General features: G+C 38.5%; 1 protein-coding gene across 7 annotated transcripts in view; it reads right to left on the reverse strand.

Annotated features, from left to right (window-relative positions):
- Positions 1 to 21,903, reverse strand: part of ZMYM4 (zinc finger MYM-type containing 4) — a 164,758-nt gene extending 142,855 nt beyond the window's left edge. For 2 of the 7 annotated variants that reach the window (XM_070786857.1, XM_070786856.1), the window contains exon 1: positions 21,493 to 21,903. In XM_070786857.1, the coding sequence (XP_070642958.1) occupies positions 21,493 to 21,540 (48 nt within the window). In that variant the 5' untranslated portion in view covers positions 21,541 to 21,903. Of the gene's footprint in view, positions 1 to 8,880; positions 8,925 to 21,316; positions 21,438 to 21,492 lie in introns of those variants that run through there. The other 5 variants (XM_070786858.1, XM_019957871.2, XM_070786859.1 and 2 more) reach the window with 5 other exon arrangements.
- Between the last annotated feature and the right edge of the window lie 228 nt (positions 21,904 to 22,131).

The following is a 22,131-nucleotide window of genomic DNA, read 5'->3' on the forward strand; positions in this document are numbered from 1 at the left end:
TGTCAATGTCTGCAGATAACATGATAGTATAGACAGAAAATCCTAGAGATGCCACCAGAAAACTACTAGAACTCATCAGTGAATTTGGTAAAGTTACCAAATACAAAATTAACATACAGAAGCCTTTTACATTTCTACACACTAACAACAAATTATCAAAAACAGAAATTAAAGAAACAATCCTGCTTACCACTGCACCAAAAACAATAAAATACCTAGGAATAAATCTACCTCAGGAGGCAAAAAGCTTGTACTCCAAAAACTGTAAGACACTGATGAGAGACATTGAAGTCAACACAAATGGAAAGATATATTGTGTTCTTGGATGGGAAAAATCAATACTGTTAAAAATAACCATACTACCCAAGGCAATCTACAGATTCAATGCAATCCCTATCAAACTACCATGGCATTTTTCACAGAACTAGAACAAATAATTTTAAATTTTGTATGGAAACACAAAAGATCCTGAATAGCCATAACAATCTTGAGAACGAAGAATAAAGCTGAAGGAATCAGACTCCCTAACTTCAGGCTATATTACAAAGCTACAGTAATCAAACTCAAATTACCAAACCAGACACTAGATCAATGGAAGAGGACAGAAGGCCCAGAAATATACTCATATGCTTATGTCTGACAAATCTATGACAGAGGAGGCAAGGATGTACTGTGGAGAAAAGACAGCCTCTTCAACAAGTAATGCTGGGAAAACTGGACAGCTACACGTAAAAGAGTGAAATCAGATATACACTATACACAAAATAAACTCAAAATGGATTCAAGACCTACATATAAGACGGGATACTATAAACTTCTAGAGGAAGACAGAGGCAGAACACTCTGACATAAACACAGGGAATTAACCTAAATGTCCACTGACAGATGAATGCAGAAACCAGATGTGGTATGTGTGCACGCGTGCCTGTGTGTGTGTGTGTATATATATGAAAATATATAAAGGAGTATTACTCAGCCATAAAACAGAATGAAATAATGTCATTTACAGCAATATGAATGATCTAGAAACTTACATGTGGAATCTGAAAAAATGATACAGATGAACTTATTTACAAAGCAGAAACAGACTCACAGACATAGAAAACAAGTTTATGGTTACCAAAGAGGAAAAGGGAGGAATGATAAATTAGGAATGTAGGATTAACAGAGACACACTTCTCTATACTAAATAAACAACAAAGACTTATTGTATGACACATGAAACTATGTTCAGTATCTTGTAATTAACTATAATGGAAAAGAAATATGAAAAAAATAGATAAATACATGTATGACTGAGTCAATCTGCCACACACCTGAAACTAACACACCACTGTAAATCAACTATAATTCAATAACAAGTTGCTTTTTTTGAAACAAAAAAAAAAAGAAATACATCATGATGTTTTCTATTGGGTCCTTTGACATGATCTACGTGCTTATTCCCACAAAATTAAATTTGTGTCTGTGTGTGTATTCACCCACTTCAATCTCAATTTCTACTCTTTGAAAAATACTTAAGAATATGAAGTTGAGCCACAGACTAGGAAAAAATACTTCCAAAACACATATCAAGTAAAAGATTTATATCCAAAATACAAAAATAACTCTTAAAATGCAACATAAGAAAACATATATGACCCAGCAATCCCACACCTAATTATTTACCCAAAGGAAATGAAAATGTATGTGTATACAAAAACCTATAAGCAAGAAGTTCAGACTGATGTTTCCTGTTGAAAAGGAGATGTTATTGTTCCTTTACTCAGAGTCTCCTACTGAAGATTCACGTCTGAAATTACTTTTAGAATAAGTGCTAGAAGATACTGGTTTTTTTTAGCAGATTCAGTAATGTTTGCTCCAGTTAATAATGGCACATACATACCTAACCGTATTCTCTCATCAATCACATTAGAATTATCTATATTTTCCTATTATGGTTCTGATTTCTTTTAATCTTTTCTCCCTATATATCTTTTCATAAACTGCCTCAAATTCATTGTTCATTATGAACAAGTATAAAGAAATTACACCCAACGTAATAAGCTTTTTCCTCATTAATTCCTTCTTGAAAATGAAGGGTTTTTCCCCATTTGTATACTTTGCTTTAAACTTTTTTTGAAAGAGCAAAGTGTTATAGTATATCCCTGCAATAATATAGTGCTTAGGAAAAGAAAAAAATCTATAGGCAGGGACCTTCCTGGTGGTCCAGTGGTTAAGAATCCATCTTCCAATTCAGGGGACATGGTTGAAGAACTAAGATCTCACATGCCATGGTGCAATTAACTCCACGCACTCTAGAGCCTGAGCTCCACAACACAAGAAGCCCACACTACACAAAGAGAAGCCTGCACGCACGACTAGAGAAGTCAGCACACCACAACAAAGACCAGGGCAGCCAATAAAAAACACTTATAGGCAAATATTTATTATGACTTTACTCATAATCACCAAAAACTAGAAACAATACAATTGTTTTTCAACTGGCAAGTTGATAAGATTTTGGTACATCCACAAAAAGGAATGTTAGTCACCAATAAAAAGGAACTGCTGACACATGCAACAATATGGATAAATTTCAAATGCATCATGCTAAGTGAAAAAAACAAAATTCATAAGGCTGCATACTGTATGATGTTATTTATATGGTTTTCTGAAAATGCAGAATTGCGGAAGAGAAAACGGATCAGGGCAGAGGTAGGGGAAAGGCTGGCTGTAAGGGACATGAGGGTTTGGGGGCTGATGGAACTGTTCTGGATCCTGACTCTGTTGGTAGTTCAATAAGTTACAGAATGTACTGTACAGTAAAAGGGATAAATGTTACTCCATATAGAATACCTCAGTAAACCGTAAATATATTTTTCACATGCCTTGAATCAGTAGTTTCACTTCTAGAGTTACAGACAGAAGTTACACACAATCAGACTTCCCTGGTGGTACAGTGGATAAGAGCCTGCCTGCCGATGCAGGGAACACAGGCTCGATTCTCTGGTCTATAAAGATTCCACATGCCACAGAGCAACTAAGCCTCTGTGCGCCAACTACTGAAGCCCGTGTGCTGAGAGCCTGTTCTCCGAAAAAAGAGAAGCCACCTCAATGAGAAAGCAGTGCACCACAATGAAGAGCAGACCCCACCTGCTGCAACTAGAGAAAACCTGTGACCAACAACAAAGACCCATCACAACCAAAAATAAAAGTTAAAAAAAAAACTTGTAAAAAGTTACACAGAAGGCTGTTTGCTTTAAACCTTTTTCTATAACAACTTCAGTGAGATGCCATATAATTCACATCACACATCTAAAGTACACAACCCAATGAGTGTTAGTATACTCAGAGTTACATAACCATGACCACAATCGATTTTAGAATATTTTTCTTATTCCAGGAGGAAACCTCAAACCCTTGGCTATCACTCAGTGGTCCCAACATCCCCCAACCAGTTTAGCCAGTTTCAGTTCAGTCGCTCAGTCATGTCTGACTCTTTGTGACACCATGGACTGCAGCACGCCAGGCCTTCCTGTCCATCACCAACTCCCGGAGCTTGCTCAAACTCATGTCCATTGCGTCAGTGATGCCATCCAACCATCTCATCCTCTGTCGTCCCCTTCTCCACCTGCATTCAATCTTTCTCAGCATCAGGGTCTTTTCCAATGAGTCAGTTCTTTGCATCAGGTGGCCAAAGTATTGGAGTTTCAGCTTGAGCATCACTCCTTCCAATGAATATTCAGCACTGATTGCCTTTAGGATGAACTGGTTGGATCTCCTCATAGTCCAAGGGACTCTCAAGAATCTTCTCCAATACCACAGTTCAAAAGCATCAATTCTTCAGCGCTCAGCTTTCTTTATAGTCCAATTCTCACATCCATACATGACTAATGGAAAAACCATAGCCTTGACTAGAGGGACCTTTGCTGGCAAAATAATGTCTCTGGTTTTTAATAAGCTGTCTAGGTTGGTCATAGCTTTTCTTCCAAGGAGCAAGCGTCTTTTAATTTCATGGCTGCAGTCACTATCTGCAGTGATTTTGGAGCCCCCAAAAGTAGTCTCTCACTGTTTCCACTGTTTCCCCATCTATTTGCCATGAAGTGATGGGACCAGAGGCCATGATCTTAGTTTTCTGAATGTTGAGTTTTAAGCCAACTTTTTCACTCTCCTCTTGTACTTTCATCAAGAGGCTCTTTAGTTCTTCTTTGCTTTCTGCCATGAGGGTGGTGTTATCTGCATATCTGAGGTTGTTGATATTTCTCTCAGCAATCTTGATTCCGGCTTGTGCTTCATCCAGCCAGTTTAGCCTCACTTTTAACAGGAAAAGATTTTAAACAATCTAAGAATTGGAGGATATTCCCACATTATGGTCTATCTATACCACAGATTATTACAATTTAAAATATTTTAAAGTTATAAAGTATTACAACTTTAAAATATTATCATTTTAAAGCCATTAAAGTTATGTTTACAAGCATATTTTAGTAACAGAAGCAGTGCTCAGGATAAAAATTTAGGTTAAAAAATCAGGAAACAATTATGGCTGAATAAAACACGATTTTTTTAAAAGGCACAAAAGCAAGAAAAGTAGCATGTCAATCAACATAGCTGTATTGACAGAATTTATATAAGAGGACGGAATGAAAAGTAGTTGGAGCCATTTGATAGGTCTTTAGGCTATATCTAGAGCCGTGGTACTCAACGAGGGGCAATCATGCCCCTCAGGAGACATCTGGCCATGCCTGGAGGTATTTTCAGTTCTCACAATGGGGAGTCAGTGCTACTGGCATGCAGTTGGTAAAGAACAGGTATACTGCTAAACATCCAAAATACACAGGGCAACTCGCTCTACCCCATACACATTACCTGGTTCAAAACCTCAACAATATCAAAGTTGAGACTCTGATGTATACTTTACAGTGAAGCTGTTATATTCTTATCACAAGCAATTTAGACCAGTAATCTAATGTAAGGAAATAACAGTTTCTTCCTATCTTGGTAAAACCTCCAGGGCTTCCCTGCTGGTTCAGACAGCAAAGAATCCACCTGCAATGTGGGAGACCTGGGTTCGATCCCTGGGTTGGGAAGATCCCAGCAGAAGGAAACGGCTACCCACTCCAGTGTTCTGGCCTGGAGAATTCCACGGACAGAGGAGCATGACAGGCTATACAGTCCATGGGGTCGCAAAGAGTCATACAACTGAGCGACTTTCACTTCCCTTCCCTTCCCTTATCCTCATTACTATATGTATTCTTTTCCATTTTCCCATCTCAGTTTATGGTGCCACGAAGTATCTAGCTCATCCAGGTGAAAACCCAGAGGTCTGCAGTCTTATTTCCCTATTCAATCAATCCACAAGTTGTACTGACTCCATCTCCAAAATGTATTACAACCAATTCTCACCATCTCTACCTTCCTCAAACAATGGTTACCTTTACACAAAAATTACACCGAGAGCCTCCTAATTCATCCTCTTTCCCATCGTGCTCCCTGAAGATCACCCTATACACAGGAACTAAAGGAACCTTTTTAAGAGATCTTATTTAAAAACCACAAGCTAGCTTCTTAGAGAAATATCTAATATTGTTTGTTTCCACCCCAATTACTCACTATCATATTATCTTATGCTCTCTTATTTTCTTCACTACCTGAAATTATTTTATCTATTTCTTATTTTCTGTCTTGCACCCCCACCACCAGCATGAACCTTGTCTTTCTTGTTCCTTACTATTTCTCCAGCACCTAGAACCATGTGTTCAGTTCAGTGGCTCAGTCGTGTCCAACTCTGAAACTCCATGGCTGTGTGACACATCTTATATATATGTTGAATAAGCCAATCTGTCTTACACAAATGTTGGTCTGTTTGCTCTACTGTAGCCAAAGACTAACATAACACTACATCTCTGCAGAAAGGAGACTGAATCTCCTGAAGTGAACTAGTCCCAATGTTAGTCAGCCAAAAAACAAGAAATTACAGGTCAGGATGCTAGATCCTCAGAAGAAAGGAGAGAGGAATAAGTTCATCTATAAGGTAACATGTTGACCCCCTCACCATTCTAATTCCCTTAGATACTCTTTGAATTCTCTCCCTGTGGCAAGAGGCAGGTTGCTTCACAGCTCTTACTCTCATCCTGGAAATAAGTTCTTTCCCTCAGATCTCAAACTGCTTCCAGGTTGCAAAGAGAAGACATCCTCTATTCACTAGACAATAAGCTGAAGGCTTAGTAGGTAAATGTTACCCATTTCTCCTAGATCAGCCTATGTAAAAGCCAGCTATATTTGTTTTCGAATTCCCTCCTACTATGCTAAACTTTTAACTGTTGTTGTTCAGTCACCCAGTTGTGTCCAACTCGGTGAGACCCCATGACCTACAGCACACCAGGCCTCCCTGTCCTTCACCACCTCCCGATGTTAGCCCAAGTAAATGTTAATTGCCTCAGTGATGCCATCCAGCCATCTCATTCTCTATTAAAAGTTAAAAGCAAACTTTTTTAATAGTCCTGCGTAAAAAATCATAGCCTGGTCTCAGCTGTATTGGGTGGAATTAAGCTAAGATTTTGTCTCCATATTTGGGTTGTAGAGCCCAAGCAGAACCCCCACCAAGGTAACATAATAGCAGCAAAGACAACCAGAAAGAAACTCTCCCATGAAGGAAAAGAAAACTTCCAGGATGAGAGTAAGAGCTGTGAAGCAACCTGCCTCTTGCCACAGGGAGAGAATTCAAAGAGTATCTAAGGGAATTAGAATAGTGAGGGGGTCAACATGTTACCTTATAGATGAACAGATTTTCATTTCTGAAGATACTTCAGTCTCCAGTATATAAAATGAATGGGGAATAGGAAACAGTAGATTACAGAAAGGGAAAACAAGAATTGTAAAGGCATAGAAAGTAAAAAGACAAAGCATTTTAAGTACTAGAACTAGGGTGTTGGCAGTAGCACTGAAGTTTTAAAAATAATTTCAGATAATCTCAACAAGATTTACCAATTTAAACTGGATTGATAAGGGGAAAGGAATAAGCAAGATGACTCAGAAGTCTCTAAGTTGGGTGATAATACAGGAAGAAAAACAGGTTCAGAAGGAATAGGGCACTATTTGGAAGATTAAGTACCTGTCAAGGATATAGAGAATTCCATTTTAGGTATACTGAGTTAGCAATACTCACAAGACATCAAAATGTGAGTCAAAGTTCACATTTGGAAACACTGATTTTGAATTTTAGAGACAACAGAGAAGCAAAGGAAGGAAATCACATAATGTATTTAATGGGTAATGGCTAAAATCACTGTAGAAGGAATTACCCAACAAAAATGCAGCTGGGGGAACCAGACCTACTGGGCAAGCAAAGTCAGAGGTGACTGAAAAGAATCAATTCAAGAGAAGAACCACGAGAATGCCATCTTATACCTAAGGGAGAAGTTTCAAGGAAAGAATGGGTAATAGGGTCAGATGTTTAACAAAGATCAGAAAAGGAAAGTTCTGAAAAAGCATCCATTAGACTTGGTGATTATCAGGTCATTTCAGTGATTTTAAAGAGAATTTAAGTGGTGAAACAGAAGGAAAAGCATAGGTGTGACTGAGGAGTAAATGCGAAATATTCAGCTGATACCATCTCAAAAAAACTCCAAAGTCAAAAGACTTGCCTGAGTTCAGTCTATGGTCTATAAACTACCATTTCCCACTTGGAGTTAATTCCAAGTCTGAAGTGGTAATATACAAGATGAGCCAATGAGCCTAGGAACATCTTTTTGGCCAAAAGGGGAGACTCGAGGACTACTGGAATTAAGTCAAAAGGATAAATACAAGTATTTTATTCTTTTTGATTATAATATAAACAATCATTTTTTTAATTTCCTTTTGGGGTTGTTCATTGATAGTATATAGAAATAAAACTAAGTTATTTATTTTTTGTATCCTGAACTTTAACTTCTCAGAGGGCTTGATTTTTGGGGAGGAGGAGGATTTTTACAGGCTTCTACATACAAGGTCATATCCTCTGTAAATATAGTTTTACTTCTTTCTTTGCAATTAGGATCTTTTCTTTCTTTCTTGCCTAAATGCTTTGGCTAAAACTTCATATACCACATTGAACAGAAATGCCAAAAAAGGGCATCTCTGTCTTATTTCTACTCTGACGGGAAATTTTTTCAGTCTTTCATCATCAAAAATGATGTTAGCTATGATTTTTCATATATAGACTTTATCATATTGAGAAAGTTTCCTTCTATTCCTAGTTTGTAAAAGGATGTTGGATCTTTTCAAATGCTTTATTTCCCCTACATCAACAAAGATTATCATGCTTTTTCCCTTCATTCTATCAATGTGGTCTATTACTCTGACTGATATTGTAGCAAAGGAGGTATAAAACTTACACATTGAGGGACGTGTACAAAACATTGCTGAAAGAAATTAAAGAAGACCTAAATAAACTGGAAGACATCCCATGTTCACTGATTCACAACATTTAATAGTGCTGGGATGAAACATACTACTCAGGAGATTCACAGATTGAATCCAATGCCTATAAAAATCCCAATGGCACTACTGCAGAAATCAACAAAAATCCTAAACTTACGAATTTTAAAAAACCCCAAGACAAAACAATCTAGAAAAAAAAGCAAAGCTGGAGGACTTGTACCTTCCAGTTTCAAACTTCTTACAAACTACAGTAATCAAAACAGGGACTTCCCTAGGGGTCCAGTGTTCAACACTCGATGCTTTCACTGCTGAGGGCCAGGTTCAATCCCAGTCCCTGGCTGGGGAACTAAAATCCCACAAGCCATGCAGAGCAGCCAAAACAACAACAACAACAACAAACACACACACAATGAGGAATAAATTAGGAATCTGGGATTAACACAGTACTGTATATAAAAATGGATAAACAACAAGTACCTGCTGAACGGCACAGGGAACTATATTCAACATCTTGTAATAACCTGTATTAGAAAAGAATATGAAAAAGAATGTATACATATATATATATATATATATGTTTGTATAATTTAATCACCCTACTGTACAACTGAATACTGTAAATTATACTTGGAAAAACATCAAAACCACAATGAATATACATCATGATAAATAAAATTAACACTGCTGTATATTACATATGGAAGTTGTTAGTAAGTCCTAAGAATTCTCATTACAAGAAAAAACTTTTTTTCTAAGTCTGTATTTGTATGAGATGATGGATGTTCACTAAACTTACTATGATAATCATTTCATGATGTATGTGAGTCAAATCCTTATGCTGTATACCTTAAACTTCTACAATCTGGTATGTCAATTAGATCTCAATAAAACTGGGGGTAAAAACCACAAAGAGATACACTTCACACCCACCAGGACCGCTATTACCAAAAGAAAAGAACAAGTATTGGTGAGGATGAAAACAGAGAAAACAGAACAGTCATGAACTGCTAGTGAGAATGGAAATCAGTGCAGCCTCTGTTGAAAAGTTTGGTGACTCCTCAAAACGACAGGCATAAAATTTCTATGTGACCCAGCAAATTCATTTCTAGGTACCCAACCAAAAAATGAAGGAAGGAACTCAAATACTTGTATGGCAACGTTTACACCAGCATTTTTCACAACAGCCAAAAGGCAGAAACAACCAAAGTATCAACAGAGGAACAGATAAAACAAAATGTGCTATATACATAATTCAGCCATTTTAAAAAACGAAGTTTTGACATATCCTACAACATTATGCTATGTGAAATAAGCCAGACACCAAAAGTCAAATACTTAAGATTTCACTTATATGAAATACCTAAAATAAGCAGCAAACACACCAAAGGCTGGAGAAAAGGGCAATGGAGACTTATACCTTAATGAATATACAGAGTTTCTGTTTGGGATGAAATAGTGGTAACAGTTGCACAACACTGTTAATGTATCAAATGCCATGGACTTATACATTTTAAATGATTAAAGTCATAAACTGGACATTATATATATTTCAAGAAGCAACAGAACCAGACATGTAACAATAGTCTGGTTCCAAATTGGGAAACTGTCACCCTGCTTGTTTAACTTATAGGCAGAGTACACCATGAGAAATGCCCAGATGGATGAAGCACAAACTGGAATCCAGATTGCCAAGAGAAATATCAATAACCTCAGATATGCAGATGGCAGAAAGCAAAGAGGAACTGAGGAGCCTCTTGATGAAAGTGAAAGAGGAGAGTGAAAAAATTGGCTTAAAACTCAACATTCAGAAAACTAAGATTATGGCATCCGGTCCCATTACTTCATGGCAAATAGATGCAGAAACAATGAAAACAGTGAGAGATTTTATTTTTGAGGGCTCCAAAATCACTGCAGATGGTTGACTATAGCCATGAAATTTAAAGATATTTGCTCCTTGGAAGAAAAGCTATGACAAACCTAGACAGCATATGAAAAAGCAGAGACATTACTTTGCCAAAAAAGGTCCATCTAGTCAAAGCAATGGTTTTCCAGTAGTCATGTATGGATTTGAGAGTTGGACCATAAAGAAAGCTGAGCACCTAAGAATTGATGCTTTTGAACTGTGGTGTCGGAGAAGACTCTTCAGAGTCCCTTGGACAGCAAGGAGATCAAACCATTCAATCCTAAAGAAAATCAGTCCTAAATATTCATTGGAAGGAATGATGCTGAAGCTGAAGCTCCTTTTACCCACCTGATGTGAACAACTGACTCACTGGAAAAGACCCTGATGCTGGGAAAGATAGAAGGCAGGAGGCAAAGGGAACAATGGAGCATGAGATGGCTGGATGGCATCACCAACTCAATGGACATGAGTTTGAGCAAGCTCATGGAGTTGGTGATGGGACAGGGAAGCCTGAAATGCTGCAGTCCATGGGGTCGCAAAGAGTCAGACACGACTGAGTGACTGAACTTAACTGAAGACATAAGAAATTTTTCAACTAATTGTTTAAATATAAAATAATCATCTTTAAAAAGGACTCAGGAAGTAAAAGATCCTGCTGTAGGTTAAACTGTGGCCCCCAAAAGATCTGTGTACCCAGAATCTCAGAATGTGACCTTTTTGAAATAAACTTCTTTGCAGATATAATTAATATAAAGATCTTGAAACGAAATCACCTTCGTTTAGGGTGGGCCCTAAATCCAATGACAATCATCCTTAGACGGAAAAGAACAAACAGAAAGAGAAGGCTGTATGAAGATGGAGGGAAAGACTAGAATTATGCTGCCACAAAAATCAAAGAACATGTGGAGCCACCAGAGGTTAGAAGAGACAAAGGATTCTTTCCTAGAGTCTTCAGGCATGGCATGGCCCTGCTGACACCTCGATTTTGGACTTCTAGCCTCCAGAACTGTGCAGAAATAAATTTCTGTTGTTTAAAGCCACCAAGTTCCTTTGGAACACAGAGGCATGCTGCTGCAATAAATATCTAAAAATGTGGAATTTGAGGGGGTTCCCTGGTGACTCAGAAAATAATTGCCAGCAATGCAGGAGACACAGGTTTGGGTCACTCAAGACAGATGGATCATGGTGGAGAGTTCTAACAAAAGATAGTCCACTGGAAAAGGTAATGGCAAACCACTCCAGTATTCATGCCTTGAAAAGCCCATGAACAATATGAGAAGGCAAAAAGATATGACACTGGAAGATAAATCCCCAGGGTAAGTGTCCAAAATGCTACCAGGAAAGAGCAGAGAAAAGCTCCAGAAAGATGAAGAGGTTGGGCCAAAGCGGAAACAACACTCAGGTGTTGATATGCCTGTGAAAGTGGTGAAAGTCCAATGCTGTGAATAAAATATTGCATCAGATCAGATCAGATCAGTCGCCCAGTCGTGTCCAACTATTTGCGACCCCATGAATTGCAGCATGCCAGGCCTCCCTATCCATCACCAACTCCCAGAGTCCACTCAGACTCACGTCCATCGAGTCAGTGATGCCATCCAGCCATCTCATTCTCTGTCATCCCCTTCTCCTCCTGCCCCCAATCCCTCCCAGCATCAGAGTCTTTTCCAATGAGTCAACTCTTCACATGAGGTGGCCAAAGTACTGGAGTTTCAGCTTTAGCATCATTCCTTCCAAAGAAATCCCAGGGCTGATCTCCTTCAGAATGGACTAGCTGGATCTCCTTGCAGTCCAAGGGACTCTCAAGAGTCTTCTCCAACACCACAGTTCAAAAGCATCAATTCTTTGGCGCTCAGCCTTCTTCACAGTCCAACTCTCACATCCATACATGACCACAGGAAAAACCATAGCCTTGACTAGACGGACCTTTGTTGGCAAAGTAATGTCTCTGCTTTTGAATATGCTATCTAGGTTGGTCATAACTTTCCTTCCAAGGAGTAAGCGTCTTTTAATTTCATGGCTGTAGTCACCATCTGTAGTGATTTTGGAGCCCCCCAAAATAAAGTCTGACACTGTTTCCACTGTTTCCCCATCTATTTCCCATGAAGTGATGGGACCAGATGCCATGATCTTAGTTTTCTGAATGTTGAGCTTTAAGCCAACTTTTTCACTCTCCACTTTTACTTTCATCAAGAGGCTTTTTAGTTCCTCTTCACTTTCTGCCATAAGGGTGGTGTCATCTGCATATCTGAGGTTATTGATATTTCTCCCGGCAATCTTGATTCCAGCTTGTGTTTCTTCCAGTCCAGCGTTTCTCATGATGTACTCTGCATGTAAGTTAAATAAACAGCATAGGAACCTGGAATTTCAGGTCCATGAATCAAGGTAAGCTGGATGTGGTCAAGTAGGAAATGGCAAAAGGGGACACCAACATTTTAGGAATCAGTCAACTAAACTGGACCAGAATAGGCAAATTTAATTCAGATGACCATTTTATCTACCACTGTGGGCAAGAATCCCTTAGAAGAAATGGAGTAGCCATCGCAGTCAAAAGAGAGCCCAAAATGCAGTACTTGCATGCAATCTCAAAATCAACAGAATGATCTCTGTTCATTTCCAAGGCAAACCATTCAACACCACAGTAATCCAAGTCTAGGCTCCAATCACTAATGTCAAAGAAGCTGAGGTTGAAAGGTTCTACAAGAATCTACAAAACCTTCTAGAACATCAAAAAAAGATGTTCTTTTCATCATAGGGGACTGGAATGCAAAAGGAGAAAGTCAAGAGATACCTGGAGTGACAGGCAAGTTTGGCCTTGGAGTACAAAATGAAGCAAGGCAAAGACTAACAGAGTTTTGCCAAGAGAACACACTAGTCATAGCAAACACCCTCTTCCAAGAAGACAGAAGATGACTCTACACATGGACATTAACAGATGGTCAATATCAAAATTAGATTAATTATATTCTTTGCAAGCAAAGATGGAGTGCTCTACACAATCAGCAAAAATAAGATCTAGAGCTGACCTCAGATCACAGGTTCCTTCTTGCAAAATTCAGGCTTAAACTGAAGAAATAAGGGAAAACCACTAGACCATTCAGGTAGTGTTTAGTCGCTCAGTAGTGTCTAACTCTTCGTGACCCCATGGACTGTAGCCCATCAGGCTCCTCTGTCCATGGGATTTTCCAGGCAAGAATACTGGAGTGGGTTGCCATTTCCTCCTCCAGGGGATCTTCCCAACCCAGGAATCAAACTCAGATCCTGAACTGCAGGCAGATCCTTTACCATGTGAGCTACCCAGGGAAAAACCAAATTCCTTATGATTATACAGTGGAAGTGACACATAGATTCAAGGAATTAGATCTGGTAGACAGAGTGCCTGAAGAACTATGGACAGAGGTTCATAACATTGTACAGGGGGTGGTATTCAAAACCATCCCCAAGAAAAAAAAATGTAACAAGGCCAAGATGGTTGTCTGAGGAGGCCTTACAAATAGCAGAGAGAAGAAGAGAAGTGAAAGGCAAAGGAGAAAGGGAAAGATAAACCCAACTGAATGCACAGTCCCAGAGAATAGCAAGGAGAGATAAGTGAACAATGCAAAGAAATAGAGGAAAGTTATAGAATGGAAAAGGCTAAAGATCTTTTCAAGAAAATTGGAGATACCAAGTGAACATTTCATGCAAAGATGGGCACAATAAAGGACAGAAGCAGTATGGACCTAACAGAAGCAGAAGAGATTAAGAGGAGGTAGCAAGAATACACAGAAGAACTATACAAAAAAGCTCCTAATGGCCCAGATAACCACAATGGTGTGGTCACTCACCTAGAGCCAGACATTCTGGAGTATGAAGTCGAGGGAGCCTTAGGAATCTTTACTACAAACAAACCTAGTGAAGGTGATGGACGTCCAGCTGAGCTATTTCAAATCTTTAAAAATGATGCTGTTAAAATACTGCACTCATATTTGGCAAAACTAATACAATTATGTAAAGTTTAAAAAAAAAAAAATACTGCACTCAGTATGTCAGCAAATTTGGCAAACTCAGCAATGGCCACAGGCCTGGAAAAGGTCAGTTTTTATTCCAATCCCAAAGAAAGGCAATGTCAAAGAATGTTCAAACTACCATACAATTGTGCTCATTTCGCAAAGTAGCAAAGTTATGCTCAAAATACTTTAAGCTAGACTTCAGCTGTACACGAACCGAGAACTTCCAAATGTACAAGCTGGATTTAGAAAAGGCAATGAAACCAGAGATCAAATTGCCTTTAAAAATACTGATGCCTAGAATCCACCTTGTGAATTGATTTAATTGATTTGAGAATCAAGATCTTTAAGAGCTCTCCAAGTAATCCTAATGTTTCAGCCAAAATAGAGAACAATTGCTCTATATCTATTTTGTGGGAAATATGAAAGGTTAAACACCATGAGAATTCAATCAGCCAAAACCAGAATGTGGGAAACTCTCCTGGTCAAAAGAGGGAATATATTTAACAAATAAAGAGCATGGGAAAAAGTGGGAGGGTGGATGGTTAAAGTTAACAGAAACTTAAGATACATATAAGCCTCATTTGCACAGTAAATGAGGTAAATCTCATTTGCACAGTAATTTAAACAGAACAATTGTAAAAAGACACTTATTAATAATCAGAGAAATCTAAACTGGATTAAGGAAATCAATTTTGTTTAGCATTGTGGTTGTGTCGTTTACCTGTTAAAATGCATACGGAAGTATTTATAGATTAAATGATGTGATACCTGAGATTTCTTTGAAGTTATTGCATCAAAAAAAAAAAAAGAGAAGGAAGGCAGGAAGAAATAAGATGAGATAAAAAATGGCAAAATGTTGATAACTGTTTACTTGTCAAAGCTGGGTATTAAGAACATGGGGATTCACTGCCCCAATATATTTTTCATATTCGGCATTGATACGGAATTATGAAATACAGTACAGTTTTTTAATCTTGCCTATGAATATGTAGTATATATGTGACTGTGTATATTTATATGTTGGGAAATATAAAAAAAAAATGAACACGTGATCCTTGGCCTCAAGGAATAGTGGGGAGCCTAAATATTGGACAACAAAAGGTTTGCTTATGTACTGTCTTTCATCAAAGACAGGAAGGCAGCTAGCTCAAGCTTCTGTGAGACCAAAATGAATGAAATTAAAATAACATTATTAGTATTCCCTAAGCATAAAAAACTGGGCATAGGAATACTATTGCTAAATACTAGAGGTTGTACATAACCTGACTTTGTAAAGTCCATGCTCCTACTACTGAGTTGAGCCATATGAAAAGGCATCTATGTAGTTAAAATGATCAAATATTAGCAATTCTGTATGGTACAACCTAATACTATGTTAAAATTCCTTTCTCTTTTGCGAAAATAATTACATACAGTTAACTCATAGTAAAATAATCAGCATATTTAAAGGAAATGTCAGTCTTCTTTAAAAAGTGGTTGATCTTAAAAAAAAAAGTGATTGATCTAACACAGAGCTCAAAAATATTTTCTAAATATCCAGAGAAATTGCAACTGTACATTTATCTACTTATATTTTATCACATAATAAAAGCATTCCATTTTCAAAGGAAGCATAAGCTTTATCTTTTAAGTGAATCATAGCTTTAAAATATTTAGTGTATATTTCTTAAAAACAAGCCTGTGAGATGCAAAGATATGCTTTAAGGTTATCGCAAGATATATTTCACAGGCAGAAAGTTAATGTGATGCTTCTTGGGAAATAATTTGTATCAGTTTGATTTAAATATATTTCAATGTTTTGTTTGCCACGCCACAGGGCATGCAGGATCTTAGTTTCCCAACCAGGGATCAAACCCACGCTCCCTGCAGTAGAAGTGCAGTCTTAACTACAATATTATTTTAAAAACCAAAAATTCCAGACAATGAATTCTGAACCAATACTATTATGTACACATATTACCTTGTATCACATATATTAATAACTAATGTATATGTTTACTAAAGGCTTCCCAGGTGGCACTAGTGGTAAAGATTCCACTTGCCAATGCAGGAGAGGACATGAGTTCAGTCCCTGAGTCGGGAAGATTCCCCAGAGGAGGAAATGGCAACTCACTTCAGTATTCTTGCCTGGAAAATGTCATGGATGGAAGAGCCTACTGGGCTCCAGTCCACGGGACCACAAAGAGTCAGACATGAGCAACTAAGTACAATGTTTATTAATTACTGTATGTTAATATAATGAATTCTAACCTATACTACTTATCAAACAGTACAATTTTTCAAGTGGCACTTGATCTTACTTTAGCCTAATATATCATGACCTTGAGCTCTCTCTGTGCTGCAGTTTCCTCCTGTATAAAACAGGACAGTAATAGTTGACTACTATTTATGGAATTAATGAGAATTAAAAAATACACTGCATGTAAAACCTTTAGAATGGCACGTAAATGTTTATAAATATTATCATTATTTGTAGAATTCTCTGCTAGTTACAAGATGCGCACTGTGAAAACAATTCAGGATCACTGTCATCATTAGAATGGTCTCTTCAAAATGCTCTATACACTCAATGTATAAGGGGCATTTTGAAGTAGATATGTAAGTAGATAACTTACACTATGCACATGTGAACTGCAAATATTTTTAATGATATGTACCACCATGTTCTTAAGCAACACATTTAGTAGAAAAACCAAAGATAAAAAGTTCATTAAGGAATTAAGAGGGATTAACCTTTTGCAATTTTTTTATTATAAAATATTAAAATAACAGAAATACAAAACAAAACTTCTCCATAATCCCATCACATAGTAAAATCAATGTTTTCATTTGTTCATGTTACTTTCTATTCCTTGTCTACATGCATGTTCAATTTTAACATATTTACAATGAGAACATAGTTTACATTTTCACTTTAATTTTATACCCCATGAAATTTTCCATTTTGCAAAATTTTCCCTTAGTCTCCCTTTTCCTTTCTCATCCCCATCTGCTGAAGATAATGGTAACAGCTGACATACGTCCTTCACAACTTTCTCCAAGCTCATACATATACAAGTATAGACACATATGTAAAGAGGAGAGAAAGATCAGTTTGTTTTTACAAAAATGGAAGTATAATACTTATATACATATGCTTTCTCTTTCTTTTAAACATATGCCAAACATATATCTCAAAGTTAATATACAGAAAAGTTTAAATAAGAAAATGGATACAATCTACTAAACCAGATAATAATACATACATTTACAAAAGTTATTATAATTTTGTATGTAACCTTTGAAAAGATAAAGGAATTTCACAAAAAAATATGGTCACCAGATTTAGTCAGAGCTCATGCTTCATAAGAGTTTATTACAATAACCATGCATAAAATAATCCCACTACTTATAAGCCTATCTTATGAATTTTAAAGCTTAGTTCAGAAAATAAAAATTTTATAATCTTAAACAAACTCATAAATAATATCTGAAAAATATCCTGACTTTAAAGAGTATGTGAGTGTTTGTGTATAATACTGGCCTTCATATGAACTTGGTTCTTTGTACAGCAGAGATGATAGATGGATGTGGTACTCACCCACCCACATATTCAGCTTCTCCATGTTTACAAATTGAGAGACTGGCGTTCAGATATAGTCTGAATACAATTAAATCAGTCTTACCTTAGGTATTACTATTGTCCTAAGTGCCCATAAACATAAAAATAAGACATGAGACAGACCTACAAAGAATTTAAGGTTGTTAAGTCAATGGTTTTAAAACACACTCTCCCATCTAACTGTAATCCAAAACAATCACAAGATCCTTAAATCTAAATTCACAAAGGAGAATTTGGAATATAAAGGGTGATATCAAAGATTAACAGAAGGTCGCAAAACTACAAACCAGATAACTTGGTACCCAAGCCATAGAGCCTCTAATACAAGTAAACTACCAAAAGTCAATTTTTGAGTCCCTATCACATGGAGGTCATACGTATTAGAGGTTCAAAAAAGAATATAATGGCCCTATGCTTATGGAGTTCACAATTTAGCAGACAAGTCAGAATATGTAATTCTAAATGATCATACATACCATATACCGTAGCACAATGCCTAAAACACAGTTCACCAACAGGCACAGGTACTCAACAATTTTTTTGTGACTTGTGATTATAAAAGTCAAAGGCAGTAAGTATCATAAACACAACACCAAAACAACATCAATGCAATTTCAGATTAAATAAATTTATTATCTAGGCCTATATAGTTTAAACTACCTCAAGGCAAACAGATTATTTTAAAAGATATCGTACTTTTTAAATTTATTTTTAAGTAAAGGATAATTGCTTTACAGTATTACATTTGTTTCTACCAAACATCAAAAGGAATCAGCCATAGGTTTACCCATGTCCCTTCCCGCCTGAACATTTCTCCCACCACCCTCCCCATTCCACCCCTCTAGGTTGTTATCCAGCCCCAGTTTGAGTTCCCTGAGTCTACAGCAAACTCCCTTTGGTATCTATTTTAAATATGGTAATACATGTTTCCATGTTACTCTGGCCATACCCCCCCCTCCTCCCCCACCCAGGCATGTCCATAAGTCTGTACTCGATGTCTATTGTCTCCACTGCTGCTCTGCAAACGGGTTCATCAGTGCCATCTTTCTAGATTCCATATACATGCATTAGTATATGGTAACTGTTTTTCTCTTTCTGACTCACTAGATGCATCCCCTTCATTAGGACTGTTTCAAACGTGTTCCTTTTTATGACTGAGTAATATTCCATTTTATATATGTACCACAGCTTCTTTAAAAAGATACTATACTTTTATACACACTTCCCACTAACTGCTCAGAATGTACACATGGAACCCATGTAGAGTTTAGTGCAGGGAGACAAAAATATGGGCGGGGGGGAAGCACATGCATCATGTGCACCATTTAAAACAACTCTACTAAACATTCTAACCAAATATCAAAACCAAAATAGATTATGGAGCCTAAAAGAGACTGGCTGTAACCTTCTTCCACAATGAAACTGGTAAAATAACATGAAAAACCTATACAAGTGCTCTGTATGTTACATGCTGTTAAAAACAATATTAAGTTTACACTGATATCAGTGTAGCACCTTTTAAGTGTATTAGAAGAGAAAGTAGTACTTAAAATCTAGTTGAATTTGTTACTAAAGTGCACAGATGTTTTCTAGAACATTCTATCTTCTATGGTGAAAATAACAACAGTATTAGCAGCAACTGGGTTCAGAGATGATCTTGAATTCTCAACTAAGATAATTTATTCTTTATATTTTAACAGGTGGCCCACATGCCATATGCCTTCACTCAAGCATAATGAGGATCCAGTTTAAAACTGGCTCAAAGTATAAACAACAATTTAAAACTTTCAAAATGCATGCATTCCATAACCAATATTAATCCTAAGTGAACTATTTGGGCATACTATCATACAATTTAATTTGTCCTATGAGGAAGATCTAACTATTGCATGAGAGATCTAAAGTTTTCTAAACCTAAGACTATCAACGATAAACTTCAATTGCTCAGTATACTACAGTGAAATGCAAATAAGAACTGATAAAGTGATAGATGTTGATAAATATTTGATAACACAAGTACAGTAAAATGTCAATGACAGAATCTAAATGTTGGTCATTATGGACACATCCTGCATTTTTTTTTTTCAGTTTTGCTGAGTAGTTGAAAATATTTTCCTAATAAATTGTGGAAAAAACACTACTTGACACTTCTTTGGTTATTTATCATTTAAGCTTTTAAGGAGAGAAACATAGACTTTAAAAACTCCTATGTGGGCACTGTAGTTGGGACAAACATGGATTCAAATCCCAGCTAAATCTCCTAACTAGCTCTCTAATATTAGTTACTTAACCCCTATACACCTACGTTTCCTCCTGAAAGTCACTCAGTCGTGTCCAGCTCTTTGCAACCCCATGGACTATAGAGTCCACAGAGTTCTCCAGGCCAGAATACTGGAGTGGGAAGCCTTTCCCTTCTCCAGGTAATCTTCCCAACTTCCCAACTCAGGGATCTAACCCAGCTCTCCCGCACTGCAGGTAGATTCTTTACCAGCTGAGACACCAGGGAAGCCCATAGTAAATGTTGAGGTTTAATTCTTCCTATAAAGCACAGTGCCAGGCACATGGTAAGCACTCGAAATGTTAGCTGTAGTATCACTGAGATTGCTAATTTTATGATAAATCGAAAGATTAGGATTTAAGCAGTAATTTTCTAGGCAGCTGTCTTAACACTGAGTTGATCATTTTGACACCATTTACAAAAAGGAAGATTCCTGGTAGGAAACTTACTGCTTAACACGCAGGCTAAGGGAGAAGGGAGGCGAGGGGGAGGGGGGGACGGGTGATAAAAGAAAAATCTAAAAAATACTGCTCAATTGACAGTACAGTATTGTTCTCCATCTGAAAAAAAGAAAATCACTCAGAATTAAATAAGAAAAGTTTCAAGACAAACTTTAAAAAGCACTCAGCAACTCCTATGTAGAATTGGCTTCACCTCTGCAGGTTGGTTGGATACATCCTTGTTATGACAAAACTTGTCACACTCTTCCATATTCTTAATTGTTGCTAAAGGGACTAGACTAGAACATGACATTTATAGTTGCCAACATCTTTCTCCTAAATCAGGACAAGCCAACGAACCCATTTCTTCTTAGGTAAGAGCACCACCTCCACCTTGGTCTTGATAACGGTTATGGGGGGAGGGGAAAGAAGGCAGGAAAATGAATTTGCAATGGTACTCCTGAAACACCCTCTTGGTTATTCCTCAGAAGACCCCTCCACGACTCATTCCCGCCACCACCACCCCCACCTGACCTCTCTCCTGTTAAAACTTCCAGACTCTGGTTCACTAAAGATGCACTTAAGTATCTGACACCTTTCCTCTCCCGGCCCAGATAACCCACCAACAGGGCTGGAAAAATTAAAAACACAAAAACAACAGCCCCTCCCCCTCCCCTCCCAACCAGCAGCAAATCTTTGTCCCACCTGCCGAAGGACCACTCTAAACGCGCTCCAGACTCAAGGTTGCCTCAGTCCTGCCCGGAACCTTTCCCCAACCGGGCCTCGGCGACGCCTCCACGAGCCTACGCTTGGCCCATTCCCCTCCCGGGCCCCGGGACGCGGCCCCCGCCCCGCCCCCCGCCGCCCGAGTTCTGCCTCACCTCACCTACCCTCTTTCGGGGGCCGGACTCCACCTCTCTCTCCGCCATGTTGGGCCCCGCTCGGAACCGCTGCGGCTCCCAGCACGGTGGCGGCGGAACCTCTCGGGCCCCCGGCCCCCGCCCACACTGCAGGGATAGCCGCCTCGCGGCAGCGTCCCCGAACCTGGCCGGGCCTGGCGCTTAGAGTGGGGAGGGGGCGGATGCCGCGCGCCGGGTCGGAGATCTTGAGATCCCACGGGTGCGAGCGTAGGCGGTAGGGCCTGCCCGGGAAAGGGGGGGGCCGGGACTCGGGGGGTTAATGGCCTCCAAGGGGCCCCGTGAGTAGGATTATTTTCTCTCAGAGAAATTCCTCCGCCTGCGGTTTCTTAAAGGGATCACCAAACCAGCCCCTTGCGCGCGCCCTTGATGCGCAGGCGCACCCTAAGCCCCTCCTTCCTTTCCCACCAAGCCCCCGGTCCCGAGCGTGCGCGTTGAGTAGCCCAGGGTAGGCCAAATCCTGCAAGTCTCTTTGCTGCCAGCAGCTGGTCCCACTACTCAACTATGGCCGCTTCCTTAAAGGGGCCATGACGCAATGATGAAGGAGGAATGCAAGAAATTAGTGAAAGGGCTATCTGGAGTATTGGGTGAAATGTCAGTGAG

The sequence above is a fragment of the Bos indicus genome, chromosome 3, assembly GCF_029378745.1.
Source record: "Bos indicus isolate NIAB-ARS_2022 breed Sahiwal x Tharparkar chromosome 3, NIAB-ARS_B.indTharparkar_mat_pri_1.0, whole genome shotgun sequence".
In the NCBI taxonomy this organism is placed as follows: Eukaryota; Metazoa; Chordata; class Mammalia; order Artiodactyla; family Bovidae; genus Bos; species Bos indicus.